This window comes from Tribolium madens, unplaced genomic scaffold (assembly GCF_015345945.1).
Source record: "Tribolium madens isolate multiple individuals breed KSU strain unplaced genomic scaffold, Tmad_KSU_1.1 Scaffold_97;HRSCAF=244;Tcas5.2_LG3a, whole genome shotgun sequence".
Taxonomy (NCBI): Eukaryota; Metazoa; Arthropoda; class Insecta; order Coleoptera; family Tenebrionidae; genus Tribolium; species Tribolium madens.
This window is the reverse complement of record NW_025401069.1, coordinates 1,078,585-1,106,560: the sequence shown is the minus strand read 5'-3', so window position 1 is coordinate 1,106,560 and position 27,976 is coordinate 1,078,585. Positions and strand designations below refer to the sequence as shown.

General features: G+C 31.0%; 2 protein-coding genes across 5 annotated transcripts in view; both read right to left on the bottom strand.

Moving 5' to 3' along the window:
• The window catches only part of LOC123014320 (inhibitory POU protein), a 48,669-nt gene that overhangs the window by 1,492 nt on the left and 19,201 nt on the right, over positions 1-27,976 (bottom strand). Inside the window, 3 exon segments of the mRNA XM_044413377.1 lie at positions 1-129; positions 15,507-15,680; positions 23,677-23,733. Of these exon segments, the coding sequence (XP_044269312.1) occupies positions 1-129; positions 15,507-15,680; positions 23,677-23,733 (360 nt within the window).
• On the bottom strand, positions 6,103-10,207 carry LOC123014321 (venom allergen 5-like). Of its 4 annotated transcripts, none has more exons than XM_044413382.1 (3): positions 10,097-10,207; positions 6,657-6,948; positions 6,103-6,609 (listed from the first exon to the last, which is right to left on the bottom strand). In XM_044413382.1, exons 2-3 carry the CDS (start codon positions 6,941-6,943, stop codon positions 6,168-6,170), a joined length of 729 nt encoding a protein of 242 aa, XP_044269317.1. In that variant the 5' UTR covers positions 6,944-6,948; positions 10,097-10,207; the 3' UTR covers positions 6,103-6,167. The 4 variants fall into 4 exon arrangements, with proteins under 4 accessions (XP_044269317.1, XP_044269314.1, XP_044269316.1 ...); XM_044413379.1 differs by lacking the exon at positions 10,097-10,207 and having other exon boundaries at positions 6,103-6,493; positions 6,560-6,609; positions 6,657-7,249; XM_044413381.1 differs by lacking the exon at positions 10,097-10,207 and adding an exon at positions 7,004-7,234.

The following is a 27,976-nucleotide window of genomic DNA, read 5'->3' as shown; positions in this document are numbered from 1 at the left end:
GTGGTGGTTCATGACGTGGTTCATGCCGTACGAATGCATGTGCGTGGAGGTCTCTGACATGGGCGTGAGGGTCGTCATGGAGGAGGTGGAGATGGGGTCGAGCATCTCCAAGCCGTCCATGTGGCCCATCTGCAAGGAACAATAATGATGCAATTCTATTATCAGCAATTGAACGAAAAAATAATTTACGGTTTGATATCGCAGATCGACGCGGAATTACGGTGACCAATAGAAATGCGTGCTTCCAATAGCAATCAGCACGCACCGTATTAAATATTTAGTGATCGTCATTCGTGATCACTTCCATGATGTGATTGATTATCAGTGGACAGAATCGCTCCCCGATAATATAAACGACTAATATGTGAGACACCTAAATTAATCGATATGAGCTTAATCTCTATTTCTATACGTAAAATAATTACGCTGCGTTTGGTTTAAATGCTCTACTACAAGTAGTTTTTGAAATATTGACTTATTTTGAGCGTTTACCGGCGATTACCTTGAAATAAGAAGCCGTTGTTTTGGGTGCCCGGAAATTACCAGGAGCTCTCTAAAATTGACAACATCTTATTTAAATCAACCCAGGAATGCGATTATACAATTCAGTTCAATTTTAGAACTAATAGTTTTCAGTCATTAATGACTTCAAGAATTTTCTCGGTAAATATGCATTACAAGTAGACGATCTTTTTCTTGAGAAGAAGACAAATTGCAAGTGCTTTTCAATGATACACATTCAGGGTGTTTCAGAACTCGTGCTCCAGAAAAAAAATTCAAGATAAATTAAAATTTGTTTAAATTCTATCTATCAAAAAAATTATTTTATGTCTACTTTGTGGTAGTGATGATTTTGTATATGTTTTTTCATAATTACTTAGTATAAGTAAAAAGCCACAAAATAACGTTAAACATTGTTATAATTTAGGATACAACTTCTTTTTCCTCTTCTAATAACCTGCAGCAAAAAAACATAAAATACCGGGAACATGGAAGAAATTCTATCTGTCATTTGACATTTTCTATATTATCTATTTAATGATACTGATAATCTTGTATATGTGTTTTAATCATTATTATTATTATTCAGTAAAGATACAAACATTTTTTGCCAATAAAAACCACAAATAACAGTAAAGGAGAGTTACAGTTTAGGATAGTTTAGGATTCTAATACTAATAAACTAATAAACTTGAAAAAATATTTTTCCAACAGAAATAAATAGAGCCAAATTGCAAAATTTAAACTCTCATAACTTCGAAATGTTTATAGATAGAATTTTTTAACATTTTCTCTATGTTCCTGGTATATTATTTTACATGGCATTTTCTCTGGGGCGCGAGTTTTGGAGCACCTTGTAGTTATAATTCTTAGATCTAAGCATTTGTAAAGCCCATAGTTACGGAATTATTAGCTAATATCTGCACCGCGTATCTGAAATCTTCCATAATTTTGAAAAAGTTGTATCAATGTTAGATTCGCACACCATGATTATATGTATGTACCGTAAAATGTTCTAACAACTCGATTGCCAGAGAGAAACTTCGAAATTTTTTTACATTCCTGCATTCCTGGTATGGTAACCTCAGAAAAATACAAAAGTTTGTTGGTTAAGTTTGGAAAAAATGTTTTTTTTTAATAGTTAAAGTCATTACAAAACTAAGATTATTATAATTACAAAAAAGTATTATAAGAAGACCAACAAAAGTGTGTTTAGTTCGCCTTGATTTATATTTTATTTTGACAGATCAATAGTGTCATTCGATTTGTAATAGTTTTTTAAGTTTATACGCTAATTTTAAAGTCAAACTGTTAAAATGGAGACAAAAAACAAAACTTAGAGAAAACCTTGAAAATTTTGAATTTTTTTGGTTTTTGGCATAAATTAAATCCTAAATGAAGGCAAAATTGCGTTTGGGGCCCCATTTCTGGTGACTGTTTCTAAGTGGTACAGAAGATTCCAGACCGGACCTCAAATTCTTCGACGTATAAGAGAAATGTGTCTCTTGTGAAGGTTAAAATTGTCGAGAATTCTTAGATGTTAGAGCAAATAATAGCTGATGAATTGTGATTAACTGCCATGGCGGTTTCAAGAATTAAAAAAATATTTTGGAATACAAGAACAAATCGGTTCTTTGGGTTTCGTGAAATTTGAAAATAGTAGGTTTTACAAGTAATATTCTGAAACTAAAAAGCATTTGATGGTGTGGAGTTCGTCACACTGCGGAAAACACGCAAAATTGTCTTGCGCTGTCGAATATCGATAAAATTCGTCCAAAAATTAAGAAAAATTTACGAGAGACGGTTTTTCATTCAAATATATCATAAATGCGGTAAACGTAGAATTACAAAAGGTCAAAAAAGTGGATTTTGATTAATGCTTTGCATTGTATTCATTTTATTTTCGTGATTATATAGAGAAATCACATAATGTTTTAGTTTAAGCCTAAATTATGTTTCCTATTGTGCAAAGTCTGCCGAAAGATATACCGTATTTACAACCTTTTATAAGTTTATGACAAGTTCAATGTAAAACTGTAACTATCACACAAAAGGATATGAAAAACGGACCTGGCCTAACATTGAGAAAATCTGTTTACCTCTCTTTATTGGGGTTTAGAAATTATGATTTGCGGTTAGGCTTTCATAAAAATTAGTAAAATTTAAATACTGCATTAAGTGGTAAACACGATATATTTTTTGGAAGACTCTATTTAAGTAATAAATAAAACGAATTTTTGTTAGTTTCCTCGTGTTTTAATTATTTTATTAATTATCATTATACAAGATGATTTCTTTAAAACGAGCCAGAAAATAAACAAAAATTAGAAAATTCCAAGTCAGGTCATTAAATTTTTTTTTTTATATTTGATTACTCTCAAGCAACGCAAACAACATTTCATAGCTATTCTTGTACTTTTTTAGTAATTTATTCTGCTAGATATTGTTCTGCGTAACGTAAATAAAGAATACTCCAAATTAAAAAAAAACAGCCGGCCAAAATACCTTTTATTTGAGGTATCACAAAGGGGATGGTGTCATTTAAAATTTTGAAGGGATTGTTTGTATTATAAAGGGGGTTAATGCTACAACTTTCAAAAGTTCAGTAAAATGTGTCCCCCTGTAAATACTAAATAAAAATAAAAATTGATGTCTCGGGGTTTTCTAATTTTTGTTTGTTTTATGAAATATCCAGAGTGGCTCGTTTTAAAAAGAATCAACGTGTATAAATAGAGTGTACCATTTATGACTATCGCTTAATTTGCCTAGCAAATGGGTCAAAAGTGTTGTAACAAAAAAATATCTAGTTTGTTTTACAATAAAATCATGTAAACATTTTCCAGTGTTATTTATGTGGTGTCTAAACCCCAAACTGCACTCTCCGGTAAAAATCGACCCATTTATCTTAAAAATATCGTAAAGGTCTGGCATAAAAGTCGCTTGATTCCATTTAGTCGAGGCCATAACAATAGATAAGCGCGTTTGGCGACCATCCATCCTCTTCCTTTGCGAATTCCAATGATTCAACGTGTCCCAACAGTGCCATATTTCATCATTAGACCTCACATTGGTGTAAAGTGGTCATTTGACGTGTAGAACACGGTCGGGGCTTTGCTCTGCCCCCATCCGGGCTCTCCTACACAACACCCCCGGGAAATGTTTTGTGAGGCCTGGGGCCGCACTTGTCCCATGTTTGCCAACTACACGCCAGTCGTTTGTCAAAATGTTATACACTAGCGTTTGTTTTTCAAGTATTTGTTTAGCCTCGCATTGTGTTTCTTTGTTTTAGACTTTTAGGGAAGATAATAGCTTTAGATTAGAAAGTTTTGTTTTTTTCGAGGGTGTTTGCGCACGGACAAATCGATCATTTTTAAATCAATGGATTTTTTTAAGTGTTATCATATTATTAAAAAAAATATTTCTGGTCCTTTAAACTGTGTTCTCTCATTGTGATGGTTCTTTTGAAAATTTTAAATACACTTATCACGTTTTGAAGCGATTTAACGACGTCCTGAGCCGTTTTACGACTCGCCGAGGGTAAAAATGATCCGTATAATCCACAACTAATGTCTCGTAAATATGGAAACGCCCGCCCCGAATGTTAATATAACTTTTTTGCTATAATCCCGAAATTTCATGATCTAATTTAGCACACCTCTGAGAATTGGCCTGATACAGCCCCACATATGTCGGTTGATACTTTCGCCCTTTAATGGGTCAGATGCAGTATAAATAAAAAAAAATGGATACAGGAAACTTGACGCATAAAATCGCGTAAAAGGGGGATTTAAAAATGTAATCATCATTTTTGGAATTGAATTTTGGCGAGGGGAAAATTCGCGTTATTGTGATGGCAAATATACAAAACCGCACATTTCAATCAAACAATGACATTGTTATAGTATTATTTTTGTAAAAGACAAACACGACAAATGATAAATATAATACAAAAACTGAAGCAAACAAGATATATAAAATTCTGAACATTGTGTCGTTTTTATTGCATGCACACATGAAATTATGAGCAATCATGACGCAGAGGAATACGACTATAAAATATTGTAGTAAACACAACAATTTCGTTTTGTTTCAAGGTATTTATTCAACTGGGGCACTACACATGACACGGAATTTATTGGCGATTTTTTTTCACAAAGCTTTTTAACACAATTTTTCAGCAAATTACAACCGAATGGTGGATTTGCAAAGTAGTGAAGCATAAATTTCAGTTGTTTTTGTTTCAGTATTAGGAGATTTAAACTAGAGTTTTATAAACAGTTTAAAAATCGAGGACGTAGTTTAAATTCAAGCGACCGGAGGGAGCGAGAATTTAATAGGATGAGATTTTTAAACTATAAAACTCGTGTTGTCTTCAAGATTTTTTGCAACACCAATTTTGAATCAGAAATTTTACTAAATTCAGAAATTATGTCAAAATAGCGTATTTTATCGACTCTTAAGATACGTTACTATTGATGACTTAGGTTATGGATGAAGCGTATTTTTAATGCACCATAGAAACAGTATATTTAAATAAATAAAAAAAATAAAAATCAAATCACCTTGCATGTGAAAAGTTGGAAAGTATGACACTTCAATTTCATTTAGAAACTGATATCATACGGGGTGTTCCGTTTTTATTGTTACAAATTTAAACAGGTGATAGGATATTCAATTCTAAGACAAAAGTTTCCTATAAACATGTATCGAAAAATGCTTGGTAAGGGAGTTGCACCTCCTGAAAGGGGGCTAATAGATTTTTGATAATATTTCAGAGACCATTTAAAATAAAATTACAAAATTTGGTACAGATGATAATCTTTATACACCTAAACGAATTCAAACATCAAATGTCGAAATTTCTAATCAGGGGCGCCCGAAACTGGTGGGGTTTAGGGTAAAAAAATACCCTATCTATTTTGGCTCTAGTTTCTTTAGTTATGCATTGACCAAAATGGTGGTCACTTTGAACAACTCCTTTAGATTTAGGCAAATTCATTTAATTAATGTTATTATTGTTACTGTAATGTAATGTTAATTAGTTGAAGTTGATTAAAAAATATGAATTTCTTGCTTTTATTATTCTGTAAATTCTGATTTATTTGAATGTTGTATTGGTGTGTAACATAAATTTTAAATTAATTTTATTCAAAAACAATAAGTCGTATCGACACAAGAGAGACTTTTCTGTGATAATCGAACTTAAGATTTTGTTGCTGAAAGTACCGAGAAACTAAAGCCAAAATAAATAGGGTATTTTTTTACCTTAAGCTCCCCCAGTCTCGTACGCCCCTGATTAAAAATTTCGACATTTGATGTTTGAATTCGTTTAGGTGTATAAAGATTATCATTTGCCCGAAATTTTGTAATTTTATCTTAAATGGGGTGTAGCTCCCTTACCAAGCATTTTTTGATACATGTTTATAGGAAACTTTTGTCTTAGAATTGAATATCTTATCACCTGTTTAAATTAGTAACAATAAAAACGGAACACACTGTATATACAATTCAAGTTGGGAAATGTCCACTTCCCAACCTGAACTGTCATATGTCATTTGTGATTACGAGATTCTACGTCATTATTTTTAACAAAACTCAACATTCGAGACATGGTTTATTTCCCCAGAAAGTTTTAATACAAGATACAGAAAGTTGTCGTTTGTTTCTTAAAAGAGACAAACCTCAAATAAAGCAATGAAAATGACTATTGGAATAGACTTGTGTTTTGGAGCTCTAGATTTAAAATCAAACGGTTTGTCAGTTGGAACTGTTTCTAGTTCTCCACACAAAGAGGTGTACTTCGTGTTGCATTTGTTGTATTTCTTCTTTTTGGGACATTTTGAACACGGTGGCCCTTGAGTGTACATCGGCTTGCCAAAGAGCATGTTTCCTTTAATATCCTTCATAGCGTAGTCGCATATTAAAGCTGTGTTATAATTCGGATTTATATATTTGTCTTCTTTCGTATCTGATGAATAAACTCGAGCACAACCTACAATATTAGCAGACCCCCAACACATTGTTGCATAGTTTTCAATTTTAATGCTTTTGTTCTTACGAGGATAATTCAAGTAATTATCTTCCTGCATGTCTTTGACTTGGTCGTACCTGCGAAATAAAAATATAGAACTGATCAAACAGTTTCAAGCTTTTACCATAATCTAATGAGTTCTTTTACCATTTTCAAGCTCTCATTTTTAGCACCGTATCCAGCGATATTCTGTACTGCTTTTCTACAGTTTTTCAACACTTTACATCTATCGTGATTTGCTCTAAAAGTGTATCTTGCGTGGCATCGTGCCAAGAATTCAAGCTCCATGTCATAGTTCATGATCATCATGTCGGCTGCCGCTTTGGTAAAGCCGCGTGTTTCGTTACCAGAAGCGACCAAATTTCTGTAATAATTGTGTTCGTCCACAATCACTTGTCGAAATTCCACCATGTTATCTAAAAGTTCGGTCTTAGCTCCTAGCAGTTTGCATATGCAACCGGTAGCTTTTACGTTAGTGTTACAACGTTTCGAACAATAACCTGCCCTTCTGGGGTTATATTTTTGTATACCATTTACGCACAAAAACAGTGCCAAGAATAAAACCGACTTAAACATAATTTAGAATTTTGATGAAGTAAATTTCAAAACAAATGTTTGTAAAAGTAACCATGACCACTGCACATCTACTAAATAACTCGACTACTCAATGGTTTTTAAAAGTTTCTGTATCTGTATCTCTGTGTCTAAAGTCTGTTTTTTCCATGACAAAATTTTGGTGAAAAAATTGATAGCAGCTTGACTCCATAACCACAATTTTTGTTTGCTCTTTGTTTTTGTCCCTTGAAGTTTTGTTAAAAAATTATGGTTCTGTTTTCAAATTGAGATGTTGTCAAAATTTTGACTTTTATGAATCTTGTGTGCCTTGCTCTTTAAAAGCGCTATAATTGAATACCTGAGGACAGACATCATTACCTAAGGTCAAAGACAGAATTCAGTGTTAATGATTTTGACAGAAACACACCGCTAGTAAGTACAATGTTATGGACAAAAATAAGGTTCTTGCTACAAAAACTTTGAAAAAAAAGGATGTAAAGTTATTTAGCAAAAGATACAAGTAGGTATGATGATTGACAATATTAAAATGAGCTCAAAATTGATGCATTTTATAAATTCTTCTTCAGGTTTAGTGTCAAAATTGTTACTTTTTCAACTCGTTCCTCAAAAACGATGCACAAGACACTAATTTAAATGCTTTCTTTCCGAGGTTCTTTCTCATTCATGTTTATTTTGTATTCTTGTCAATTTCTTGCTAAAAATTGAGAATGTTTAGCAAACCTGCATTACAAATTGCGTCTACATTTTACGGGCTTTTTTTCTAACCTGCTTGCGATCTATTCGTTTCCAAATTTCTAAAAACTGTTGGTGTACCGAATTTATTTCTTTTTTGGTGTTTCGTCTCAAAATTTTCTTAGACGATTTTTTGTGTTGACGTTTAATGTCATTGTTTTCAAATTAATTCAAAAAAACTGAAATTGCCAACTTCCTTTATTAAAATTACCATGAATGAATTTACTAGAGGTGCCAACGTTAAGACTGTTTGGCATTTCCATTTAAAAAAAAAACAGACTTTACTTGTTTTGAGTCTTTTTATTTATTTATTCTTGTTAAAAATAAATCAAATATAAAATACATGTTTTAGACAAAATTTTATTTTTAGAAAAAGATTATAGGTTAAAAATTATATTATAACGTTACAATCTGAACCTCTCTGGCTCTTTTTATGGACGCGGAAAACGAAACAGAGACCCAGATTTAAATGGGCAACTCACGACAAAGCAAATTCGTTTGTGAAAACTCATTTTAAACGATTAGCAATTATATTTGATCGGACAAATCCTATCGGATTTGCAAATGTTTTGTAGAAGTAGTCGTTGGGACAGCCGCTCGCCTCTCGTGTAGAACTCATAATATCAGATTCGAAAAATGTCAAAATTGTCGGGGGCTTTGCCCTCGAATAGAACTTACACCATCAGATTTTGTTAAAACTTATAGGGGGGCTCGCACTATAAGATTTGCAAACATTTTATATAATTATCGGATTTTGTCAAAATTTCTAGAGGGGGCTAGCGGCTTCTCCCCCGAGTGGAACTCATACTATCAGATTTCCTCAAAATTTATAAAGGGGGCTCGCGGCTTTGCGTAGTGGGTATGACATCGAGTCTTTTGTTACTCTATGGAAATTTATGTCATAACCTCAAATTGCACATTTCTTGGCCAAATTTCTTTTAGGGTAAACCAGGGTGATATGGTGAACAAAAAAAGTGAGCCTTGTAGAACACAAGACATAGTTTATTTAAACCAAATAAAAATACTATAGTTTTATAAAATATATAGGTAACAACTTAACAGTGTCATAATTTTTTAAAGACATAACATAACAAATAATATTAGTTTTTTATCAAATTCACCATTTCACACATATGCATGGGTGCATAAAAATATGCTTTTTGCCCCAAATATCACACATTGACTCATAATTTTGTACAGTCTTTGTGTAACCAAAGTTGGCATCTATAGATTTTATCCAATACACTACTATTTTATAAAATATAAAATTAAAAAAAATATATAAAAAATTTATAAAATTTTACAAAATGTAGGCATCTTTGCCTGGAACAATGCTGATATAGTTGAAACTTTTACTTAGGTCGAGAAATACGAGTACATGTAAGAAAAAAAGTCGTTCACCATTTCTCCCACTGGCCATGTGAAACGGCAAATAATGCGGCAAGCAGTTCAAAATACTAGAGACAACGATGTCTAGCTTATGTAGTGTATAAACAGTCTAAAAAGGCAGAACATATCAAAAAATACCTCGCGAAGTAGGCTACCTGAAGCAACATCTACAAACGCCTGCACCGTATAAAAATTATTGAGTATCGGAAACAATTTTGTACAAATTTCTTACGCTTTTCAAAACGGGACTGGTTTTTAATTGGTGCTCGATGCACAAATGATCATAAACAACTGTCAAACAGAATTACAGAAAAATCTCTCTGTCCGAAAAAGAAATAGACTAAATCACCATTTCACCCGATTCACCATATCACCCTAGTTTACCCTATTTGTGGCTCTTAAAGTCTTAAACAACATTTCACAAAACACTACCTACATATTTCGATCTATTTTTTTGTTAGCTCAATGGGTTTGACATAAATTTTTGGTTACTCTGTGGTAATTCATGTCATAACCTTAGATTTCACATTTCTTGGCCAAATTTCTTTTGTATTGGGCTCTTAAGTCTTAAACAACACTTCACAAATCACCACCTAAGTATTTCAAGTCGACCAGTGTTTTTGGCATTATTTCCGTCATCTCACAATGTCAGAATAATCTTAATTTACACATTTCTTTACCAAAATTCTTAATATAATAAGGGGCTCTTGTGTGTTAAACAACACTTCACGACTTACCATCTAGCTCTTTGTCTTTCGAGACGGTTTTTTATAGAGACGGTCGGCGGCACGTTGTGCCGTCAAAACAAACTTGCAGTAAGTCGTACCTACACGCAAACAAAACCGACACAAATACTAATTACGTTACCTTTTGCCTTTTTCAAATCACCAGTAACGTATACTTCCGTTTTCTATCGTTTTTGTTTGATTTTCTTGAAGAGTATGGTTCACAAATCGGCGCAAAATGTCAACAACTGTCAGAAGTATCAGATTGAATGATTGAAATTCAACGCACTCTTGGTTAATTTTTTTTTAATTTATATTTTTATGGACTTTTGGCTTAAATAATATTAATTAACGGAAATAAGCCGTCCGGTGCAGTAAAGGTTGGATTGAATTTTCATTTTTCATCATCGTTTATTGTCTAAAGTTTGATATTTTTTGCTATAGTGTCTAACAAAATTGCTCCGTGTTCCCTTCTCCAAAAACAATTGCTATTTGGCGCGAGAAAGATGATTAATTAATTTTTACACGGGTATGAGAGCGTTCGAGCTATCACGTTTTAATTTTAAAATTTGCAATCGGCAATATCTCGCAACTGAAAAAGTTATTGAGAATCACTCAAAACCTTTTTGGTGGTTCCTAGGGGGACTCAAAATAACATGGTAAGTGAAGCACCTCTGCTCATCCTTGAATATAAGGAAAAAAATGAAAATTTTCTGACACTTTAATGTAATTCAAACTTTAACGTTAAAATGAATGACAATTTCAAATTAATGACAGCTATTTTATTTTCTTATCAAAAATATGTGCATACAACTTGTCAACTATGATTGACAGTAGCTAAAAATAAGGTTAACACTCCTAAAGCATGCTTTACAGTTTAATGTCACTCAAGTGACATGAACGACCAAAGTATTTTGTCTCCAACTGTAAGTATTAAAATTGACACATGTATAAAGCAAATGACAAAAACTAATTTGAATAATTTACGAGTACATCTATTTGCCAATACGCTTTTTGGGACGAAAAATCTTTCGCAGAAGACAATTTTCTGGTACGTAATACTTTTTCCATATTTGACCTAGTTATGACAAAAAAAAGATCATTTACCCACTAAATATTTATCATTTATTGAAGAAATTATACAGGCTGTTTCCATTTTTATTAATTATTATATTAATTTATGTGATAGAATATTCAGTTTTAAGAAAAAACGTTTTTTTTTTCTAATTCGGTGTTACAATGAGCATTTTGTGCAACTAACTGTTTTCAGTTGCATAAAATACACTGTTTTTGGAAACATTTTGTACAAAACATTCTATCATCACTGACTGTGAATAAGTGAGAAATTGTTGTAGATCAAAGTAATTTGAGCTATTTTCACACACGTCAAATGTCAAAAATTTTACCTGTCAAATATAATAATAAATTCAATTTAAAAAGGGCTTAATAGAAAAAAAATGTATAAAAAACGTTTGTTACAACCTCTTATTGTGATACAATGATACACGTGCATTTGTAACACTCGCCACTGCGTGTTTGTAACACTTATTTTTTAATATACTATTAATGAATGTGTATCAAAAAAAACTACATATTTGAAAAGAGGTGCGTTTTTTAGTGGTTTTTTCCGATATTTCAGAAACCATAAAATTAGAAAATTTGGTACAGGATGATCTTTATACACTTAAACAAATTCAAAAATCAAATCATAAAATTGTTAATCAAAGGCTTCCAAACTGGAAAGGTACAGGGTAAAAAAATAATTTAAATTTTAATGTATTTATGGTCTCTAACGTAAATTTTAAATTGATTTTATTTGAAACAATAAGTTGTATCTAAACAATGCAAGAAACTACTTATTTTAGAAAACTATAGAATTTAAGATTTTGTTGTTGAAAAAGGCAAGAGACTAAGCCAAAAAGTTAAGGTGGTACTTTTTACCCTACTCCTTCCCAATTTAGCACACGCCTAATTAAACATTTTGACATTTTATGATCGAATTCGGTTAGGTGTATAAAAGTTATCAGCTGTACCAAATTTTCTAAGTTTATCTTAAATTTTGAAACTAGGAAAAGCTCATTAAAAGACCCCTTTGAGAGGATATAGCTCCCTTACATATTATTTTTCAATTATCTACAGGAAACTTTTGTCTCAAAAATGAATATTTTATTCCCAGTTTGAATTTGTAAGAATAAAAATTCTTCAATTCTGTCTACAAAATTGTATAAAAAAAAACATAGAAGATAAAGCAACTTTTATCTGTCAAGCTAAAAACATTGATTTTATTGATACACAGATCGGAAACTGCAACTTAATATTAGTTATTTATTAAACAGGATGATTCTTAAATAGACCGACAAAATTTTATCCTTGGTAGTATCAAATGAGAACATGCTGGAAAAAATATTTAAAAAATTCTTTGTTTAAACGTTCTTCAAAAAAATTTATTAAAGTTACTTTCGAAGTAAAGCGTACGCCACTGATGTGTAAGCACATGTAGTGGTAACCATGGTATTAACGTACTTGATTATTGCAACAATTCAAACAATTCATAAACGCCGTAAGTGGCACGGATCAAGGGGGTTTTGCCCCTAAAAGGTATAAACATAAAAAGGGTAAAGTTTGTCTCCATTTATCCTTAGGATGATGTGATAAAATTTTGTCAGTCTATTTAAGAATCACCCTGTATAAGACGATAAAGAGATTGTTTATTTACAAGTGAAAAGGTTAAGTCACTCTCACTTGGAATTTTTCTCTGTGGTGCGAGTTCTGAAACACCTGTAGGTATGTTTTAGTTCTTAAATATTTAGATAGGTATACTAATTTTATTTAGATGAAGTATAGCCAAGTTAATGTTGTTGTTGTAAACAATGAATAAGGCAGAAAATTGCGGAAATAGTTTCACAAATCAATAAATCGTTACATAGGGTTGATCAGGGGCGGACTGGCAAATTTTTATATGGAGTGCTAAGTTGAAATGAGGGCCCAATATACAGTACAATAAATAGTATATTAAAGAACAAGTTTTATAAGGGTTGAGTGCGCCAATGCCATTATAAAACGAGTATTTTATGCTATTTTTTCTAATTTGCGCCCCCTTTTTTCTTATTTTAATTAAAAAAATATTTATTTTTGTCGCCTAGAGAATTTTGTGTTAGTTGGTATCGGTTGGTAATACTCGGCGCCCACCTGTTTTTTGAGTCATTTCTGCCGTCTGTCATTAAAAATAAAATTTACAATTTATTAGTTATTAATGTTACAACATAATAATATTAAATAAAATATGAGAAACAGAATTTAGTTTGCACTCCACCCGAAATTCGCGAAATTGCCGAAGCAACAACGCAAAATTTGTTACCTGACAAGTCAAAAGCGGCATCCAAAAACTAAATAACCCTAAATTCATTAAAGCACAGTGTGCTTTTATAGATAGCCATAAACGACTCCTACTGGAGACGTTAATAAACGTATTATAAACGCAAATTAGAAAAAATATGTATAAAAACTACTTGTCATTTAATGTAGTAATTTTTTTTGAGGGAGTTTGTTTCCTCTATTGAGATTGTGACGTCAGTTGAAATCACGAAAATAAAGTTTTTATATGAACGTCTTCAGAGGCTGCTTGTAATTTTAATTTTTGTTTTTCTTTTCGTTTCTGTGCACCAAATTTATACTTATATTTAGATTTTTCCATTATTTATGCCCACTAATAATTAAAAAAAAATTAATTAAAGTAAATTAAATTAAGTAAAAACGATATTTTATATCGGTTGATTAAAAAATGTGGGCATAATTTTAATTACGAATACCCCTCTACAATTGAGAATACATTGTACAGTTTTTATTGACCCACCTCAAAAAATAGAAAAATTACAACTTTCCAAAAATCAGTATGAAAAAATTATTTTCTGGAAATATATTTGTTACCGTTTATCCGATTATTATTAAATTTTGCAAAAAAGACATTCTTTGATTTGGTGTAAACGGAAGTCTTGTAGAAGCTATACATTTCCGGTAGCAATGGGTCCTCCCAGTTTTGGGATCATAACTTTTTTTCGGCTTATTAATTTCTGTTTTTGATACAGCCCAATCATTTTTTTTTATAAAAAAGGTAGTTTCATATCTCCAAAATGTACCGTTCTCGAGTTATTTGAGTTTAAACTAAATTCTACAGAATTTATAAATTTTGAGCGTACCTTGGAAACAATCCACTACGAATGACATCGCTGTCAATGCTGTCATATTTAATGTAAATTTCATTAAATCCAAAGGAATATTTGTTTATTTCTTGATGATTATAAAAGCTGTAATTTTTCTAGTGCTTGATGAGTTGGTTTAATAAATACTGTGCTACYTATGCTCACAAATTTTTGAATCACTTGTATAAATCCACGCGGAATTTTTCTTACATGCGTGTAAGACCTTATAAACACAATTGAGCTAAAATCATTGAAATTATAGAAATTATAGTTTTATTTGTTATGATGGCAATTTTTTAATTCCTTCAAACTAAACACACTTAGCTTCTCCGAAAAACGCGTTTCAGCACTTTATGGATYASCTCYATGCAATATTAAATTATAACCTTCTAATGCATTGAGAAAAGTTTATTTACAAATTTAAAATTATTGATATTATTTCAATGAGCTCTTGACATAATAAGTCTACCATAATTGGGGGCCCGTAGACTCTAAGACTCGAGGGCCTGGGGTGCTGGGGCACCCCAGCACCCCTGGCCAGTCCGCCCATAATGTGTTTATTCTTAAAAGTTTACCAAATTACAAACTCATTATTTTACTATATTAAGTATTATTTGAAAATTGGCGAAATTTCAAGCAGGTTTGATGAAATTAACCTCTTTCGATTCGCATTAATTATTCTCTTCATAAATCATAAATTGGGCCTTTTTTAAATTGTGTACACAATTGAGCATCCTAATAATTAGTTCATGCAACAAGTAGTTTGTAATTATTTATATCCCCGCACAGAGCTTCCTGCTCATATTAGAAATTCATTAAGTACTGAATTTTTATAAAACACAAACCTAACCGAAGCTTAATTATAGCTATCATTTGAACGCTTCGATACAAAAAATAATAACTGATTTTAACCCTCCAATCTCTATTTTTTCTTCATTGAATTAATGTATATAATTTAACTAACCGAAAAGTGGAATAGTTCTCAATCGAATTGTTGAATTTTTAACGCGGAAGGTTTGTGTTTTTTCTAAGTATATGTTTGGAACGGGACAATTTCGTCATCGCCATCGATGGCAAGACATTTCAAAGGGGTGTGTTTGTTTCTTACTAAAAGGACAGAATTAATAATTGAGTAAAAGCACGTTCAAAGAAATAATTTAGTGTTGTTGAGTTCCATTTCTTGAAGATGAAACGGAGTATAAACGAACAATTAAAGTGAAAAAATAGGCCGCTTTTAACCTCGCTTTTCGACGCAAATCAATGAAGTAAAAAATTCATTTAATATTCCGTTAGCAACAATCGATCATGCCATAAGAGAAAAAATGTTTTTGCATAATTATGAATTTTACCTACCTGATGGGGCCTGCTGACGGGTGGCGGCGCCCCCATACTGTGGTGATACATCATGTCATGTTTGAGCTGGGGAAGTCCCCCAGGTCCTCCTGTGCTCTGATGTTTGATGTCGACGGCGGCAAGCGCTTCGGCTCGACTTATAAGACCGTCGTTGAGTCCGGAAAAGAGGTCTCCCTGTATTAATGAGAGTAAACAAGAGTAAAAATCTGCCTCACGCATAAGACACAACAAGCAATCGTGTTGTAAATATTGAATTAGGCCGACGCTCAGCTCAACGTAAACCCGACTCAAGCCAGACTACTTGAAAATTTATGCGTCGGAATTATGATAAAATGATATGGTAAATTATTTATGATTTTTTCACTAACTTTTGCACCGGTTGAGGAATTACGCGCGCTTTATAAATAAAGGACTTAAGTGATACGTCTGCTCTTTAACGCATTAAACATTTATGCACGCCGTTTTCAAAAGCTATGCTCTATGTTTGATTTATTTAACGTAATTCTCACCTGTTGATGCAACGCGACTCTTATTGACTCTTATGATTTTACCAAACGAAGCGACACAAAACAAACGTTTTGCTTAAATATCAAACCGATTTTTTCACATCCTTCATATACGTATACAGGGTTATTCACGAGAGGGTTATTTCTGAAAAAAATTTTTGTCGCAACCAACAATACCAATATCACTAACTGCTAAATTAAATATGTTATTTTTTTATATTAGAAATCAAATTAAGATAGATTTGCCAGAAATGTCAAATTGACAGATAACTTATCTAGCACACAATTTACTGACCTACCTCAAAAAATAGAAAAATTACAGCTTTCCAAAAATCGGTATGAAAATTTTTTTTTGGAAATGTTTTTATTATCGTTTATCCGATTATTATGAAACTTTATGTCAACTTTATGTCAAGGGACAAAAAGACACTCTTTGATATGGTGTAAACGGAAGGCTTGTAAAAGCTATACATTTCCGGTGACAATAAGACACTTACAGTTTTTAGGTCATTACTCTTTTTTTCAGTCTATTAACACGTATTTTTGATGCCAAAAATCAAATGCTCAATTATTTTTTTATAAAAAAGGTACACTTGTTCCATATCGCCAAAATGTACCTTTCTCGAGTTATTTGGGTTTAAACTAAACTCTACACCGCACTGCAAAATCAAAAAGTATGAATTTTGAGTGTACCATTACCTTGAAAACATACTACAAAAAGTATGGAACCATGCGTTTTTTGCATAAACTAAATAACAAATTACTTTACGAAAAAAAAAAAATTAATCTAAAAATGACTTCTAATTAAATATAGTTATTTTTTGTATACGCTCCCGAAAACAGATGTTTTAGGGACTCATTTGAAAAACAGTTTTTGCGGAATAAAAAATAAAATTGTTTTAGGAGCTCTAACAAAAAATCGTGTATGCACCACGTACGCTATATTTTGCGTACTTGAAAACTAAAAGGAATTTTGGAAAATGTTATTATTGATAAACGGTCACATTTTAATTGTGCTTTACGCTACACATTGTGCGCTACACTAATTATTTTTTTCGTAAAGTGGTTAGTTTACGAAAAAAACTCTTGGTTTCATATTTTTTATTCACCTTGTATGTTCTTTTTTATTTTTGGATATACAATTAATTTCATAAAAAACGGGACACGCTAATTTATATCATGTAAAATTGTCGACCAATTTAAGTGATGTTCATAGGTAAAAATAGTCAAAGACTTAGAATACAAAAGAACAGTGCAGTACCTACAGTATAAAGAAGACAAAAGTACGATTGAAAAAATTCTTTTTAACTTAATTAAGTTTTAAAATAGCAAAATGAAAGACGTAACCTATCTTTTATAAAGTTTTATCATAATATTTTAACCCCGCTATTTAAATTCCATAACAATCTATAAAAATTAGTCATAAGTTAATCTTACTGTCATTGTCCCGAATTTTATTAAATAAATTGTAGCTTTTAATTTCGAAAACTTTTATCAGTCGATTTTGTTAAGTTTTTGAAATACACATTTCGATTTATTTAACGAAAACACACATATTTTTTACAACAAATTGTTACAGAATAATTAAGAATAATGTAGTAGATTGGTGGAATAAGGTGGAACTTACTTCATCACCAAGGCCCAAAACGCTGCAGAAATCAGCAAAATAAACCAAGGTATGATCAAACGACCACCAAAGTTTGCAGGGTAAACCAGGGTGATATGGTGAATCGGGTGAAATGGTGACTTACTCTATTTCTTTTTCGGACAGAGAGATGAATTTGATGAAAAACTAATAAATTTTTTTCAAATTGTTGTTATGTCTTTAAAAGATTATGACACTTAAGTTGTATATTTTATTATATATTTTATGAAACTATAGTATTTTTATTTGGTTTAAATAAACAATTTCTTGTGTTCGACAGGGCTTCATTTTGTTCACCATATCACCCTGGTTTACCTTATACTATTTTATTCACAATCATCCTATTTATCATCCGTCTTATCAAATTTTGAAGTTGCATTTTACGTTTGTTCTTTGGCTGAAGGAAAAGAAAAATATTTGATACTACATATACCTAGTCCTTAAAATAACGGGTGTTTATTTAAATTTGGCGTCATAATTGGCGGTGATATAAATGTGTTGTGAACGGACCACAATTTTGAATACGCCTGCGAGGTGTCAAATGTCAGATTAATAACTTTCAATACCTACGATGGTTTGTTCACAATCAGACTTTCATGGATAGCTTTGACGCCAAATTAAAAAAAAAAACACCTCTTATAACTTGATCAATGCTCCGTCCTTATACGTAGTTACTAATGAAAAGCTGTAAGTCACACTGTTTTGATGTCACACTGAAATTTAGTTGAAATTGAAGTTTAAATGCAAATTCTGTGTTTTTTGTTCAATTCAAAGTAAGTAGGTACTTCGTAACAGAACTAAATGTAAAACATGCATCATAATTTATAGAAGCTCAATTTGTTATGAAATTATAGAAAAAATTTGTTCAGGTAATTTTTGCTCTGATACGATTGGTTTGCTATGTTGCTAACAATTTAAAATGGGCGGAGCATTCATCTTCTTACATTTTGTGGACTAGTGTGTAGCAAGTTGCTGAACAAAACATTTAAAAATATAGGTTTACTTTTCAACCCAAAAACTGATAAGAATAAGAAAATGACCACCTCCTATATAATAACCTGAACTGTCCTATTTCATATCAATTGTTGAAATGTCATTTTTTCAAACTTTTCGCATGCAAGGTAATTTGATTATTACTTTATGACTGTAACAAAAATACGTTTTTCTATTTCAGTGTCACAATAAGCATTTTGTGCAACTTTTTTCAATTATTTAGAAATAATTATAGTATTATTCTAAACCCGAAATGTTATCTTAAATTTCAGAACTCTTAATTAAAAGCTCTGTTGTGTAATGCTTTGAAATAAATTTCTGATCAAAGTATTTCATGACTTTTAAATTAAGTTGGTAACATAAACTATCAGATTTAAATGTCACACTTTTATAATCAACTGTCTTTCATTTCCGAAGAGCAGCCGCTAGCATGACCGTCACCTGACACAATCTGATATCATCAATAATTCGGTGTTGCCAACTTAATTTCAAGTCACAGGACACTTTGATTGGCAATTTATTTGAAAGCATTGTAAAACATTACTAAAATTGATTTATCCATTTGTTGTTTTTAAATAAATCAAAGTAGGCTTTAGTAATATTACAAAAAATATTGTTAAAATTAGAACAATGTTTACATAGTTCCTACATCCAATATCATCGTTTGAAATTATTTTTTAATTTAGCAGTTATAAATAATTATAGAGAACGTGCTTTTGAAATGTGTAAAATTTTCATAAATTACCTTCTGAAATATTTTACAATCTTTCTTTAACACCCTGTATATTATTATAAAACAGTGAACAGAATTCTGGCTTCACAACGACTTACATATCAAAATTTAATAAATTTTTATGAAATTTTAATACTGCTTAATACTAATAGATACCTAATTGAAATCTACATTTATGATTCTTTTGTTCAAGATGATTTTGTAGAGCTTTCAAGCATCAAGAATTGATTATTGCAAATAAAATTTTTAATTTTTTTTATCGTAACATTGCGTTTTGTGTTTTTTTTAAGTGGTCTAATATTTGTCCGAGTAATCAATTAGTGCCCCATAACCCGTCATTTAATAAAGCTTGGCCGGATGTGGCAGTATTGTACAGGAAACGTGAAGTAAAGCTTTTCGAGGGGAAGTCGCGAGCCGTTTTCTAACAAGTGGGGCCGCTTTGAATAATAAATGAGTTGTAAGAACTAACTTACGCAGCCCTCTGCTGTTTTTATACTTCCGCGACTCCCTTCCACCCCAGGCGAATTTCGAAATTTTAAGCTTTATATTTGACGGTAATGCAAAGAGTACGGTTGCTTTCCAGACAACTTTCCATACAGGAATCCCTTCTTGGATTATACTTATTGCCTTAATAACCGTCTCGGCTTAATGGTTCTTGATGGAACGAACGAGTTGATAACGACGACTGATCATTATTTCCCTTAATCAAAATTGGAATTTATTAAATTGACGGAAGCGTAATTTAGAGTCAGCGTTACTTAATATTCCACTATAAGAAAATACGTTAAAACTAACAACAACGATTATTTCGAATTTGAAAAGTTATAGTCTTTGTTTTTTGATCGATATATAAAAGTGAGTTGAGTTGAAATGCGTATTTTTTTGATGGAATGAAATACAAAGTCGTTTCGTATGGATTGACTGAAATAAAAGTCGCTGGTTATGTGTGTGCTTGATAGTCAGTTTCAGATCCAACGCTTTTATACGTATATTCCGTCAGAAAGCGTGTCACTTTTGCTGGAAATAAAACGTAAAATTTCACTTATGTTGTCAGGTCATAAGTCACATGTTGCCGAACTGTTACTAGCGTGTCAAAATATCGGCGAGGTTTGCTAAAACAGAGACTGACAGCTGAAATGGAAACAGACGAAAAAAAACGAAATGAAAATGTATTTGAGTAATTAAAATTTTTACATTTAAAATTTATACTAAAACATAATCTACCACATTAGAAAAATTATAATACAGTGCGATCAAAAAGTCTTTCTATCAAGTAGGCGTACTAGTTGAGGACGTATGTCGCTTGGAAGTTTATATGTCAGCAAGATGTCAAGAAATTATTTAAAAAAAATATTAAAATATTGATCTAAACAAATTGAATTACTGTATGAAACATCTTATAACAGCCTAAAATGAGATGTAGTTGGAGTTTATTCATACAAATCGTTCACCACGATTTGTTGTTACAGTTTACAAAAAAATATTTTGACATTTCTTATTTACCATTGTGATATTTTATCTTCCGCAGACACACGTTTTCAATTTCTAGGCTTGCTTGATAGATAAACTTTTTGATCGCTCGGTACCAAACAAAGCGTTCTCTAGTTTCGATACCTAACTGCTCTTGTTGGAACACTATTTATTATTTATTATTAACTAACTGTAAATGGCGAGAAATTTATTTTTTGTTGTTGTTATTGGACTAAATGAAACAATTAATTTAACGTTTCGGACCGTTACTGCTTCTTCAGACTGATCGATAACGAGTTATTGGACACACAGAATTTATTACCAACATGTTTTCTTTCTCAAGATTTTAATAACATCGTAAAAAAGAATTAACAAATTTTTAAAATAAATTTTTGCAGTTTTGTTTAAACAATTAAAAAAAATAGATACCACTTTACTTACACCTTTTTTTACTGTAGTATTTAAAAATATTTACAATAATTGTTCATAAACTATTAACTTTTAATCAAAATTAAGCTTTTATTGATTTTTTAATACTCATAAGCTATATTTAATATTGAAAAATAAATAAAAATAAATATCTAACTCTCAAAAAATGTAAATATTTTATCTGCTTGTAACTGTACAATAGTAGATTACATATCAAGGTGGGAGGTGCTTCATATTATCAAGGCGAAATTTGATGAAGCATCGTGGTTAGCAATAAGCCAAGGTACGATGAAACAACGACCAGCAAAATTTGTATACTATTTTCTCTTTAATGGAGAGAAAGTCCATAAAGATTTTATCAAATTGTGAGAAACATGACATTTTCCATTTCCCAATCTGAACTGTCATTACATATCGTCTGATAAAGAACTAACCTGGACTTGATATTTTATATTAATTGTTAAATGAAATTGAAATATTATACTTTTCAACTTTTCACATACAAGGTAATTTGATTATTACTTTAAATTTAAAAATCCGTGTAAAAATTAATCCGGGATTGTCGTTAAGTCATTGACTTATAAATGTTTCAGTTTTCTTTTAATAACACAATATAATTTTAAAAAAATAGAAAAATTAACAAAAAGGTTCAAATATTCAAAAAAATACAAGGTCTTTACGGTTGAAAATTGGTTATATTATAAGAGAAATTTTGCGTAATTGTTATTGTTAATATTGTTATTAATTAACTTGATACAAAGTTTGACAATTACCAGAATGATTTATCTTCTAAATTTTATTCTTGCAAGAAATAAGTGCATGGTATCAACAGCAATAAATAAAATAGTCGCTTTATAATTTTGCTGTAGTTTTGATCAAAATTTAAATTTAAAGGTCTTCTCTTTGATCACTTCTAACGAAATATTTTTCAGTAAATTTGGTTTGTGTTTTCTGAACTTTTTTCATCAAGTGTATGGACAGTGGCGAACAATATAATCGCGTACACCATTTTTTTGCTAAGTTAAATAGTCAATTAATAAACTTTAGCAAAACAGATATACAGAGTATAACGAAAAGATGGAGACAAAGAGTAACCTAAAATTTTCCGGGTCGAAATAAAGCAATTTATCGATACTAAGTTATTGTGCCGTTTAAAAAAGAGCGCAAATATTTAAAAATTATTTTCAATTTTCCTTAATACTTCTACCTTTTTAATAGAGTAATTAATTTTTATGAAATTTGGTACAGGCAACCTACCTACCTATTAATAACTTAACACATTTTAAGCCATATTTTTCTTATACGTTATTTCGTTATTTGAGTGGCGTAATTCTTCTTTTCATTCGAAAGGTATACATTACTTTTTTAAACGCTCATTGAAACGTTTCAAAATTTCGAACGTTCGTCATTTATTATTATTGTTTTTAAAATTGTATTAAATTACTTTTAGGTTTTCATTTCTTTATGTACATTTATTGAATTTCTTAATGTAATTAATTATTAATTAAAAAAAAACGATAAAAATTGAAATTAAGTGAGATTATCATTTTATCTACGTATACTAACAAAGTACAATTTTAATAAATAAAAATGTGAGGTATATCAACAAGTTTTTCGTTTTTTCCGACAATGTTTTGGGAACGAATATCTGATATTTTTTTAACCTGGGGAATCTCAGGTTTTTCTTTATCTCCATCTTTTCATTACACCCTATATTATTATTTATAAACAAAATATAATTGTGAATAACATAGCATACAAGCTTCGGTAGGAAATTTCAATACACTTTACGGCTCCACCGCGTCTCTATAGGTCAGATAGTTCTCGGCATAATGAAATATTTCCCAACTTGGTTCAAATATACTATTTATGAAATATGTAATTTTGAATATTTGGATTAAATTTGTTAAATAATTCTTGAATAGCCTTTATTGTTTTCGTATTTTTGATCACTCTTTATTATTTTCTTTGTTTTTTTTTATAACTTTACCTATTTTTTTCTATTTTATATCACGATTTGTAATTTTAAAAACTTTAATGCAATTTCCAAAATTTTATATTACTATTTTTCTTAAATACTGAAATGAAAACCATTTCAGACATGCAGCTATAATATTTTTGATTATTCCGTTGATGTCAAAACGAAGGGCTTAACAGGCGGCTATATAATTCCACTCGCGGAGATAAATGGGGTGTGTACACTCCAACCTCTAAATGGGTCTCAACCCATGATAAATCTCCTGCATCAACCCCCGTGAGCAGCAATGGAATTACAATGATTATCGCTTGTCTTTCTCGTTCTAACTCTTCATCTATTTTCAGCTGCGGCTCTAATTCCCGGCAAAATTTATTATTTCTCCACCACAAGCACACAATAATAAAATTCCAACTTACGTTATGTCTCGGCGACCATGAGTTGCACATGATGGAGGCATCTTCCAATATCCGACTCTGAAACACACAAAACGTGCATATGTAGCATGTAATGCATGATTAATCTCTCGTGAATATCGCATGTAAAAGTTTTCACCCGCACCCTAACCCCAACAACGCACCAGAAATTACATGCACGTGTCGAAAACACTCCTTTAATCACTTGATTCGAATTATTGAATTACATGACGAGATACACTCGAGCACTTATTTTTATATCGTGATTGGTGGAAAGACGACGCCTGCCTTCTCAAAACAACGTGAGAAACATATTACTGATTCATGTGCTCAATTAAAATCTAAGGGGTTGCGATAAAATGTAACTAGAAAGGCTACTACGCCACTTAAGAATTCTCTTTAAAGTCGGCTTCAGCACAGTGCTAATTGTTATAAAATTGAGAAAATTATGCAGAAAGGCATTGAAAATCTTCACTTAATGCGAATTTTCTTCAAACGGAACGTCGGAATTAATTGCAGACAAGGATAGTTTTTTTTTAATTCTAGTTATTGAAAAAAAGAAAAATAAAGCTTTATACTGTTTTAAGTCCTATCGTTATGTTAAACAATGTATTATTTATGATAAATAATCTTTTTTACGGTTTCTCACAAATTTCAGAAAAAATCAAAAAACGCAAAAGCGAGTGTAAAGATTTTAATTTTTTTTACCTTCTTTATACCTAATGTTGTAAAGTTGAGATAATGAAATAAATCGAAAGTCAAATCTATCATTGCCCAAAATTTTAAATTTTCTTTTTACTATTATTATTTTATTTTGTTTGTTTTAAGTAAATGTTTAAATAATAAGTGCTATTTTTAACTAGTTTTTTTTTTAAACTTAAAAAAAAAGCAAAAATAGTTATCTTTGTTACAAGCAGGTACCTAAAATACAGTTTTTGCGGATAAATCATCTGCTCATAGAAGATGAGTTCGCAAAAACGTTCTAGATAGGTATGAGTTACAAACAACATTTTTTTTGTTAAAACTTCCAAAAAACGAATTCACACCTCTTATTATTTAAAAAAAAATCGCTACCATTGTAACAAAATGACTTTATGACCGGGAAAATCTTATTTTGCGAAAACTTATTTCGATATCAAAACCGATGGTTTAACGAGCCATTTCAACAACAATTCTGGTGCTGATATAGACTAGTACAATTTACGTTCTAGAGGTTGGTAATGGTGATTTTCAGCGGCGTTTTGAGCGATTTCTCTCATTTTAGGTGGTGTGCATGAAATGTTTGCAGTATTCATTGTTATTTCAACAATTTTTTTTTAAATATTCGAGACTTGACACTTCGAAAATCGAATTTTTCAAACTTTGTGACATTTATTACCAATCACCACCTTATTAGTGCAAAAGTTCCTAAATATTGAAAAATCGACTTTTATGTTAAAAATGTACCTAAAAAGCGCAAAATAGAAAAAATAGCATAAAAAAACTTGTTTCATAAGTCATTTGTGGGAACTCGTTCTTTATAAAACTCACAATTCTGTGCTCATTTCATAAACCTAAACTCGTTCCACAAAACTTGACAGCTATTTTCGGCAGCGTATAAAATAAATATCTTTGTCTGTTGTTTACATTAACAAATTAGTTATTTTTACTTTAGACTATTATACAGGATGTCAAAAAAAGATTGTAAAATATATCAGAAGGTAATTGTATGGACCAAAATAAACAAAAAGAAAGATGGGTCCACAAAGTAACGGTTTCGGAGATACCAAAAATTATTCGTTTTTTAAAACATTTATTTGCGGTCTGCTCAAACAAAAAAGAAGAAGCTTCTAGTAGAAATTTTAAAAATTTTCAGATTTTTGGCTATTATGTCCGAAACCGCTACTTTGCGGACCCATGTTTATTAAGACTTTTTTGTTTATTTTGGTCCACACTATTACCTTCATAAATATTGTACACGTTTTTTGACACCTTGTATAAAATAAACAAAAACAAATTGATATAAAATTTTAAGAGGAATACAGGTGTCCGTTTTTCGAGCTCCACCATGGGGATCTCAGTTATTATAAGAGATACGAGGTCGGTTAAATTAGGGTGAAGTTGCGCACTTTTATGCTAAACAATTATCTGAAAGAAAATTTAATGTATCATTTTTAGTTTTTGAATTATTGTAAAAAAACAGAAATTTGTACTTTTTGTTTTTATTTTTTCGAGCGAAAACTAAAAGTCCTAGACATTTTTAACTAGGCACTTTTTTACAAGGAACCTAAGTCTGTCATCGTATTTTCCAAGGCCCTCTTGATGTAGGGTTACAACACTCAACTTTGGGTTTTCTTATAGACGCCATATTCGGCTTCTGTATTTTTGGAAAGTCCTGATTACAACAATGTATCACACGATATAATCAAATACATGCTGATTAAAATTAAGAAATAGTGTTTTTGCGAAGAGTGCTTTAGAAAAAACGACAATTTTATATGCTTGTTAAATTAATATACCTAATACATACCTAATAGTAATCATATACCAAAGGAGAGAAAACAATCTATTTAGCCAAGTTGAATTTTACTCAAGACGCGTTCATAGTAGGTGTAGATGTCAAACAAGTTAAATTATTCTATAAGAAATCATCCTAAAATGAGTCTCTGGTTTTTATTTGTAATAATTAATAATTGTGTACCATGGTTTCCAAACATAATTTACATAAAAATTATTTTGACATTTCTCATTTGTCATTAAGACATTGTATCTTCCGTTGACATACGTTCTAAATTGTTGCGCTTGTTTGATATAGGAGTTTTTGATCTCACTGGATTTGCGACGTGTTGTCCTTGACTTTGCCAGTATAAATAAAATTAATTAATAATAACGACTACACTTTTGCTTGTTTGTTGTGCCAAGAACCAGAACAATGTTTAAATTTTTACGGACGTGCAACACTTGCAACTTCTGTTCATAACACTTATGTCAATATTCGTTGAAACGGTTCTTTTATGATCAATCGATCGTCAATTCATATTCGTCTAATGCAAACATCATCAAATCTCTCCCATCGATGTAAAATTTTATTCGTTTGACAAAAACAAACTCCAAACAAGTAATTTCTAGCAGTAGTAGTAGCAGCGTCGATATTCACCTGTTCCCGTAGAGGACAAAAAAGCTTCAATCTGTATAAACATCTACATTGTAGAGCATACGCTGGCAGTGGGGGTTACGAGTAGTAGGGGTAAAATGGCGGCCGGAGTGGGTGAGGAAGTGACGTAGCGATCGATAAGGCTTGCTAGATGATTGGCTTGAGGCACGAAAGGGGCGGGACAAGCTTTTATGGCACAGTTTTACTATCTGTGATTTCAGTTGAATATCTTGATCTAAATTTTTATGAAATACATTTGTTATTGTTGCACGCCTTTTGATGTATGATACCAATTGAGAGACATTTTACTACATCTACCAAAGACAAGCCGCATCACTACATTCATGACAAATATTGGGTAATTGCAGACTTGATTATGGATGAATTTATTATTCAAGCGGCGAATACGATTTATTTTCATTATTATATACACGGATATGAAATATTTATGATATTGATCTTGACCAAAAAAAAAAGACTTCTTAGACGTGTTGTATACCATTTTTTTTTAAAATTACATTTAAGTATTTGAACGAAATTTTATCTACATTGCTGCAATAAGTTACTATGGTAACGCTCTATACCTATATGACTTGAAATTTTTATTTGACAATTTAATGAATTTGTACTTATAGGTAGAGATTGTCTGTCAAAGCAATTTGTAACAGATAATACATTATTTCTAAAACTATTTGATTTAAAAAGTCGATAATATTGTGGTTTCGTATTGTAATAAAAAATGTAATAATATTTGAACAATTTCAAAAAGACCTGTACTTACTTTTAGGACAGCCTGTATACATAGATAGGTACTATGCCCTTAATTAAATTTATGAACAAGTGGTTAAAATTAAGTATAAAAATGAGCACATTAGAAGCACATTTGTTTGCAAAATGTATTGAATTTATTTTGACTTAAACAAATATTATCTTGTTTTTTGATTCCTTCAACAAATTAGCCCACTATTAAAAGTATATTTTTAAATATTACTTCAATAAGTTTAAAGTTTAGTTTCTTATTTGTAACGGCTCATACAAAACCTAAAATTTTTATGTGACAATTTAATTAACTTGTCATACAGAGATCGTGTGTTAAAGCAATTTGTAACAGATAATACATTATTTCTAACATTATTCGAATTAAAAATCGATAATTTATTGAAGTTTTTT

Coding starts and splice junctions, on each gene's coding strand:
- LOC123014321 (XM_044413378.1), bottom strand. CDS start 7,108: ATGTTTAAGTCGGTTTTATTCTTGGCACTGTTTTTGTGCGTAAATGGT. Junction 6,610..6,656: donor AAAGAACTCATTAGATTATG/GTAAAAGCTTGA, acceptor TTTATTTCGCAG/GTACGACCAAGTCAAAGACA.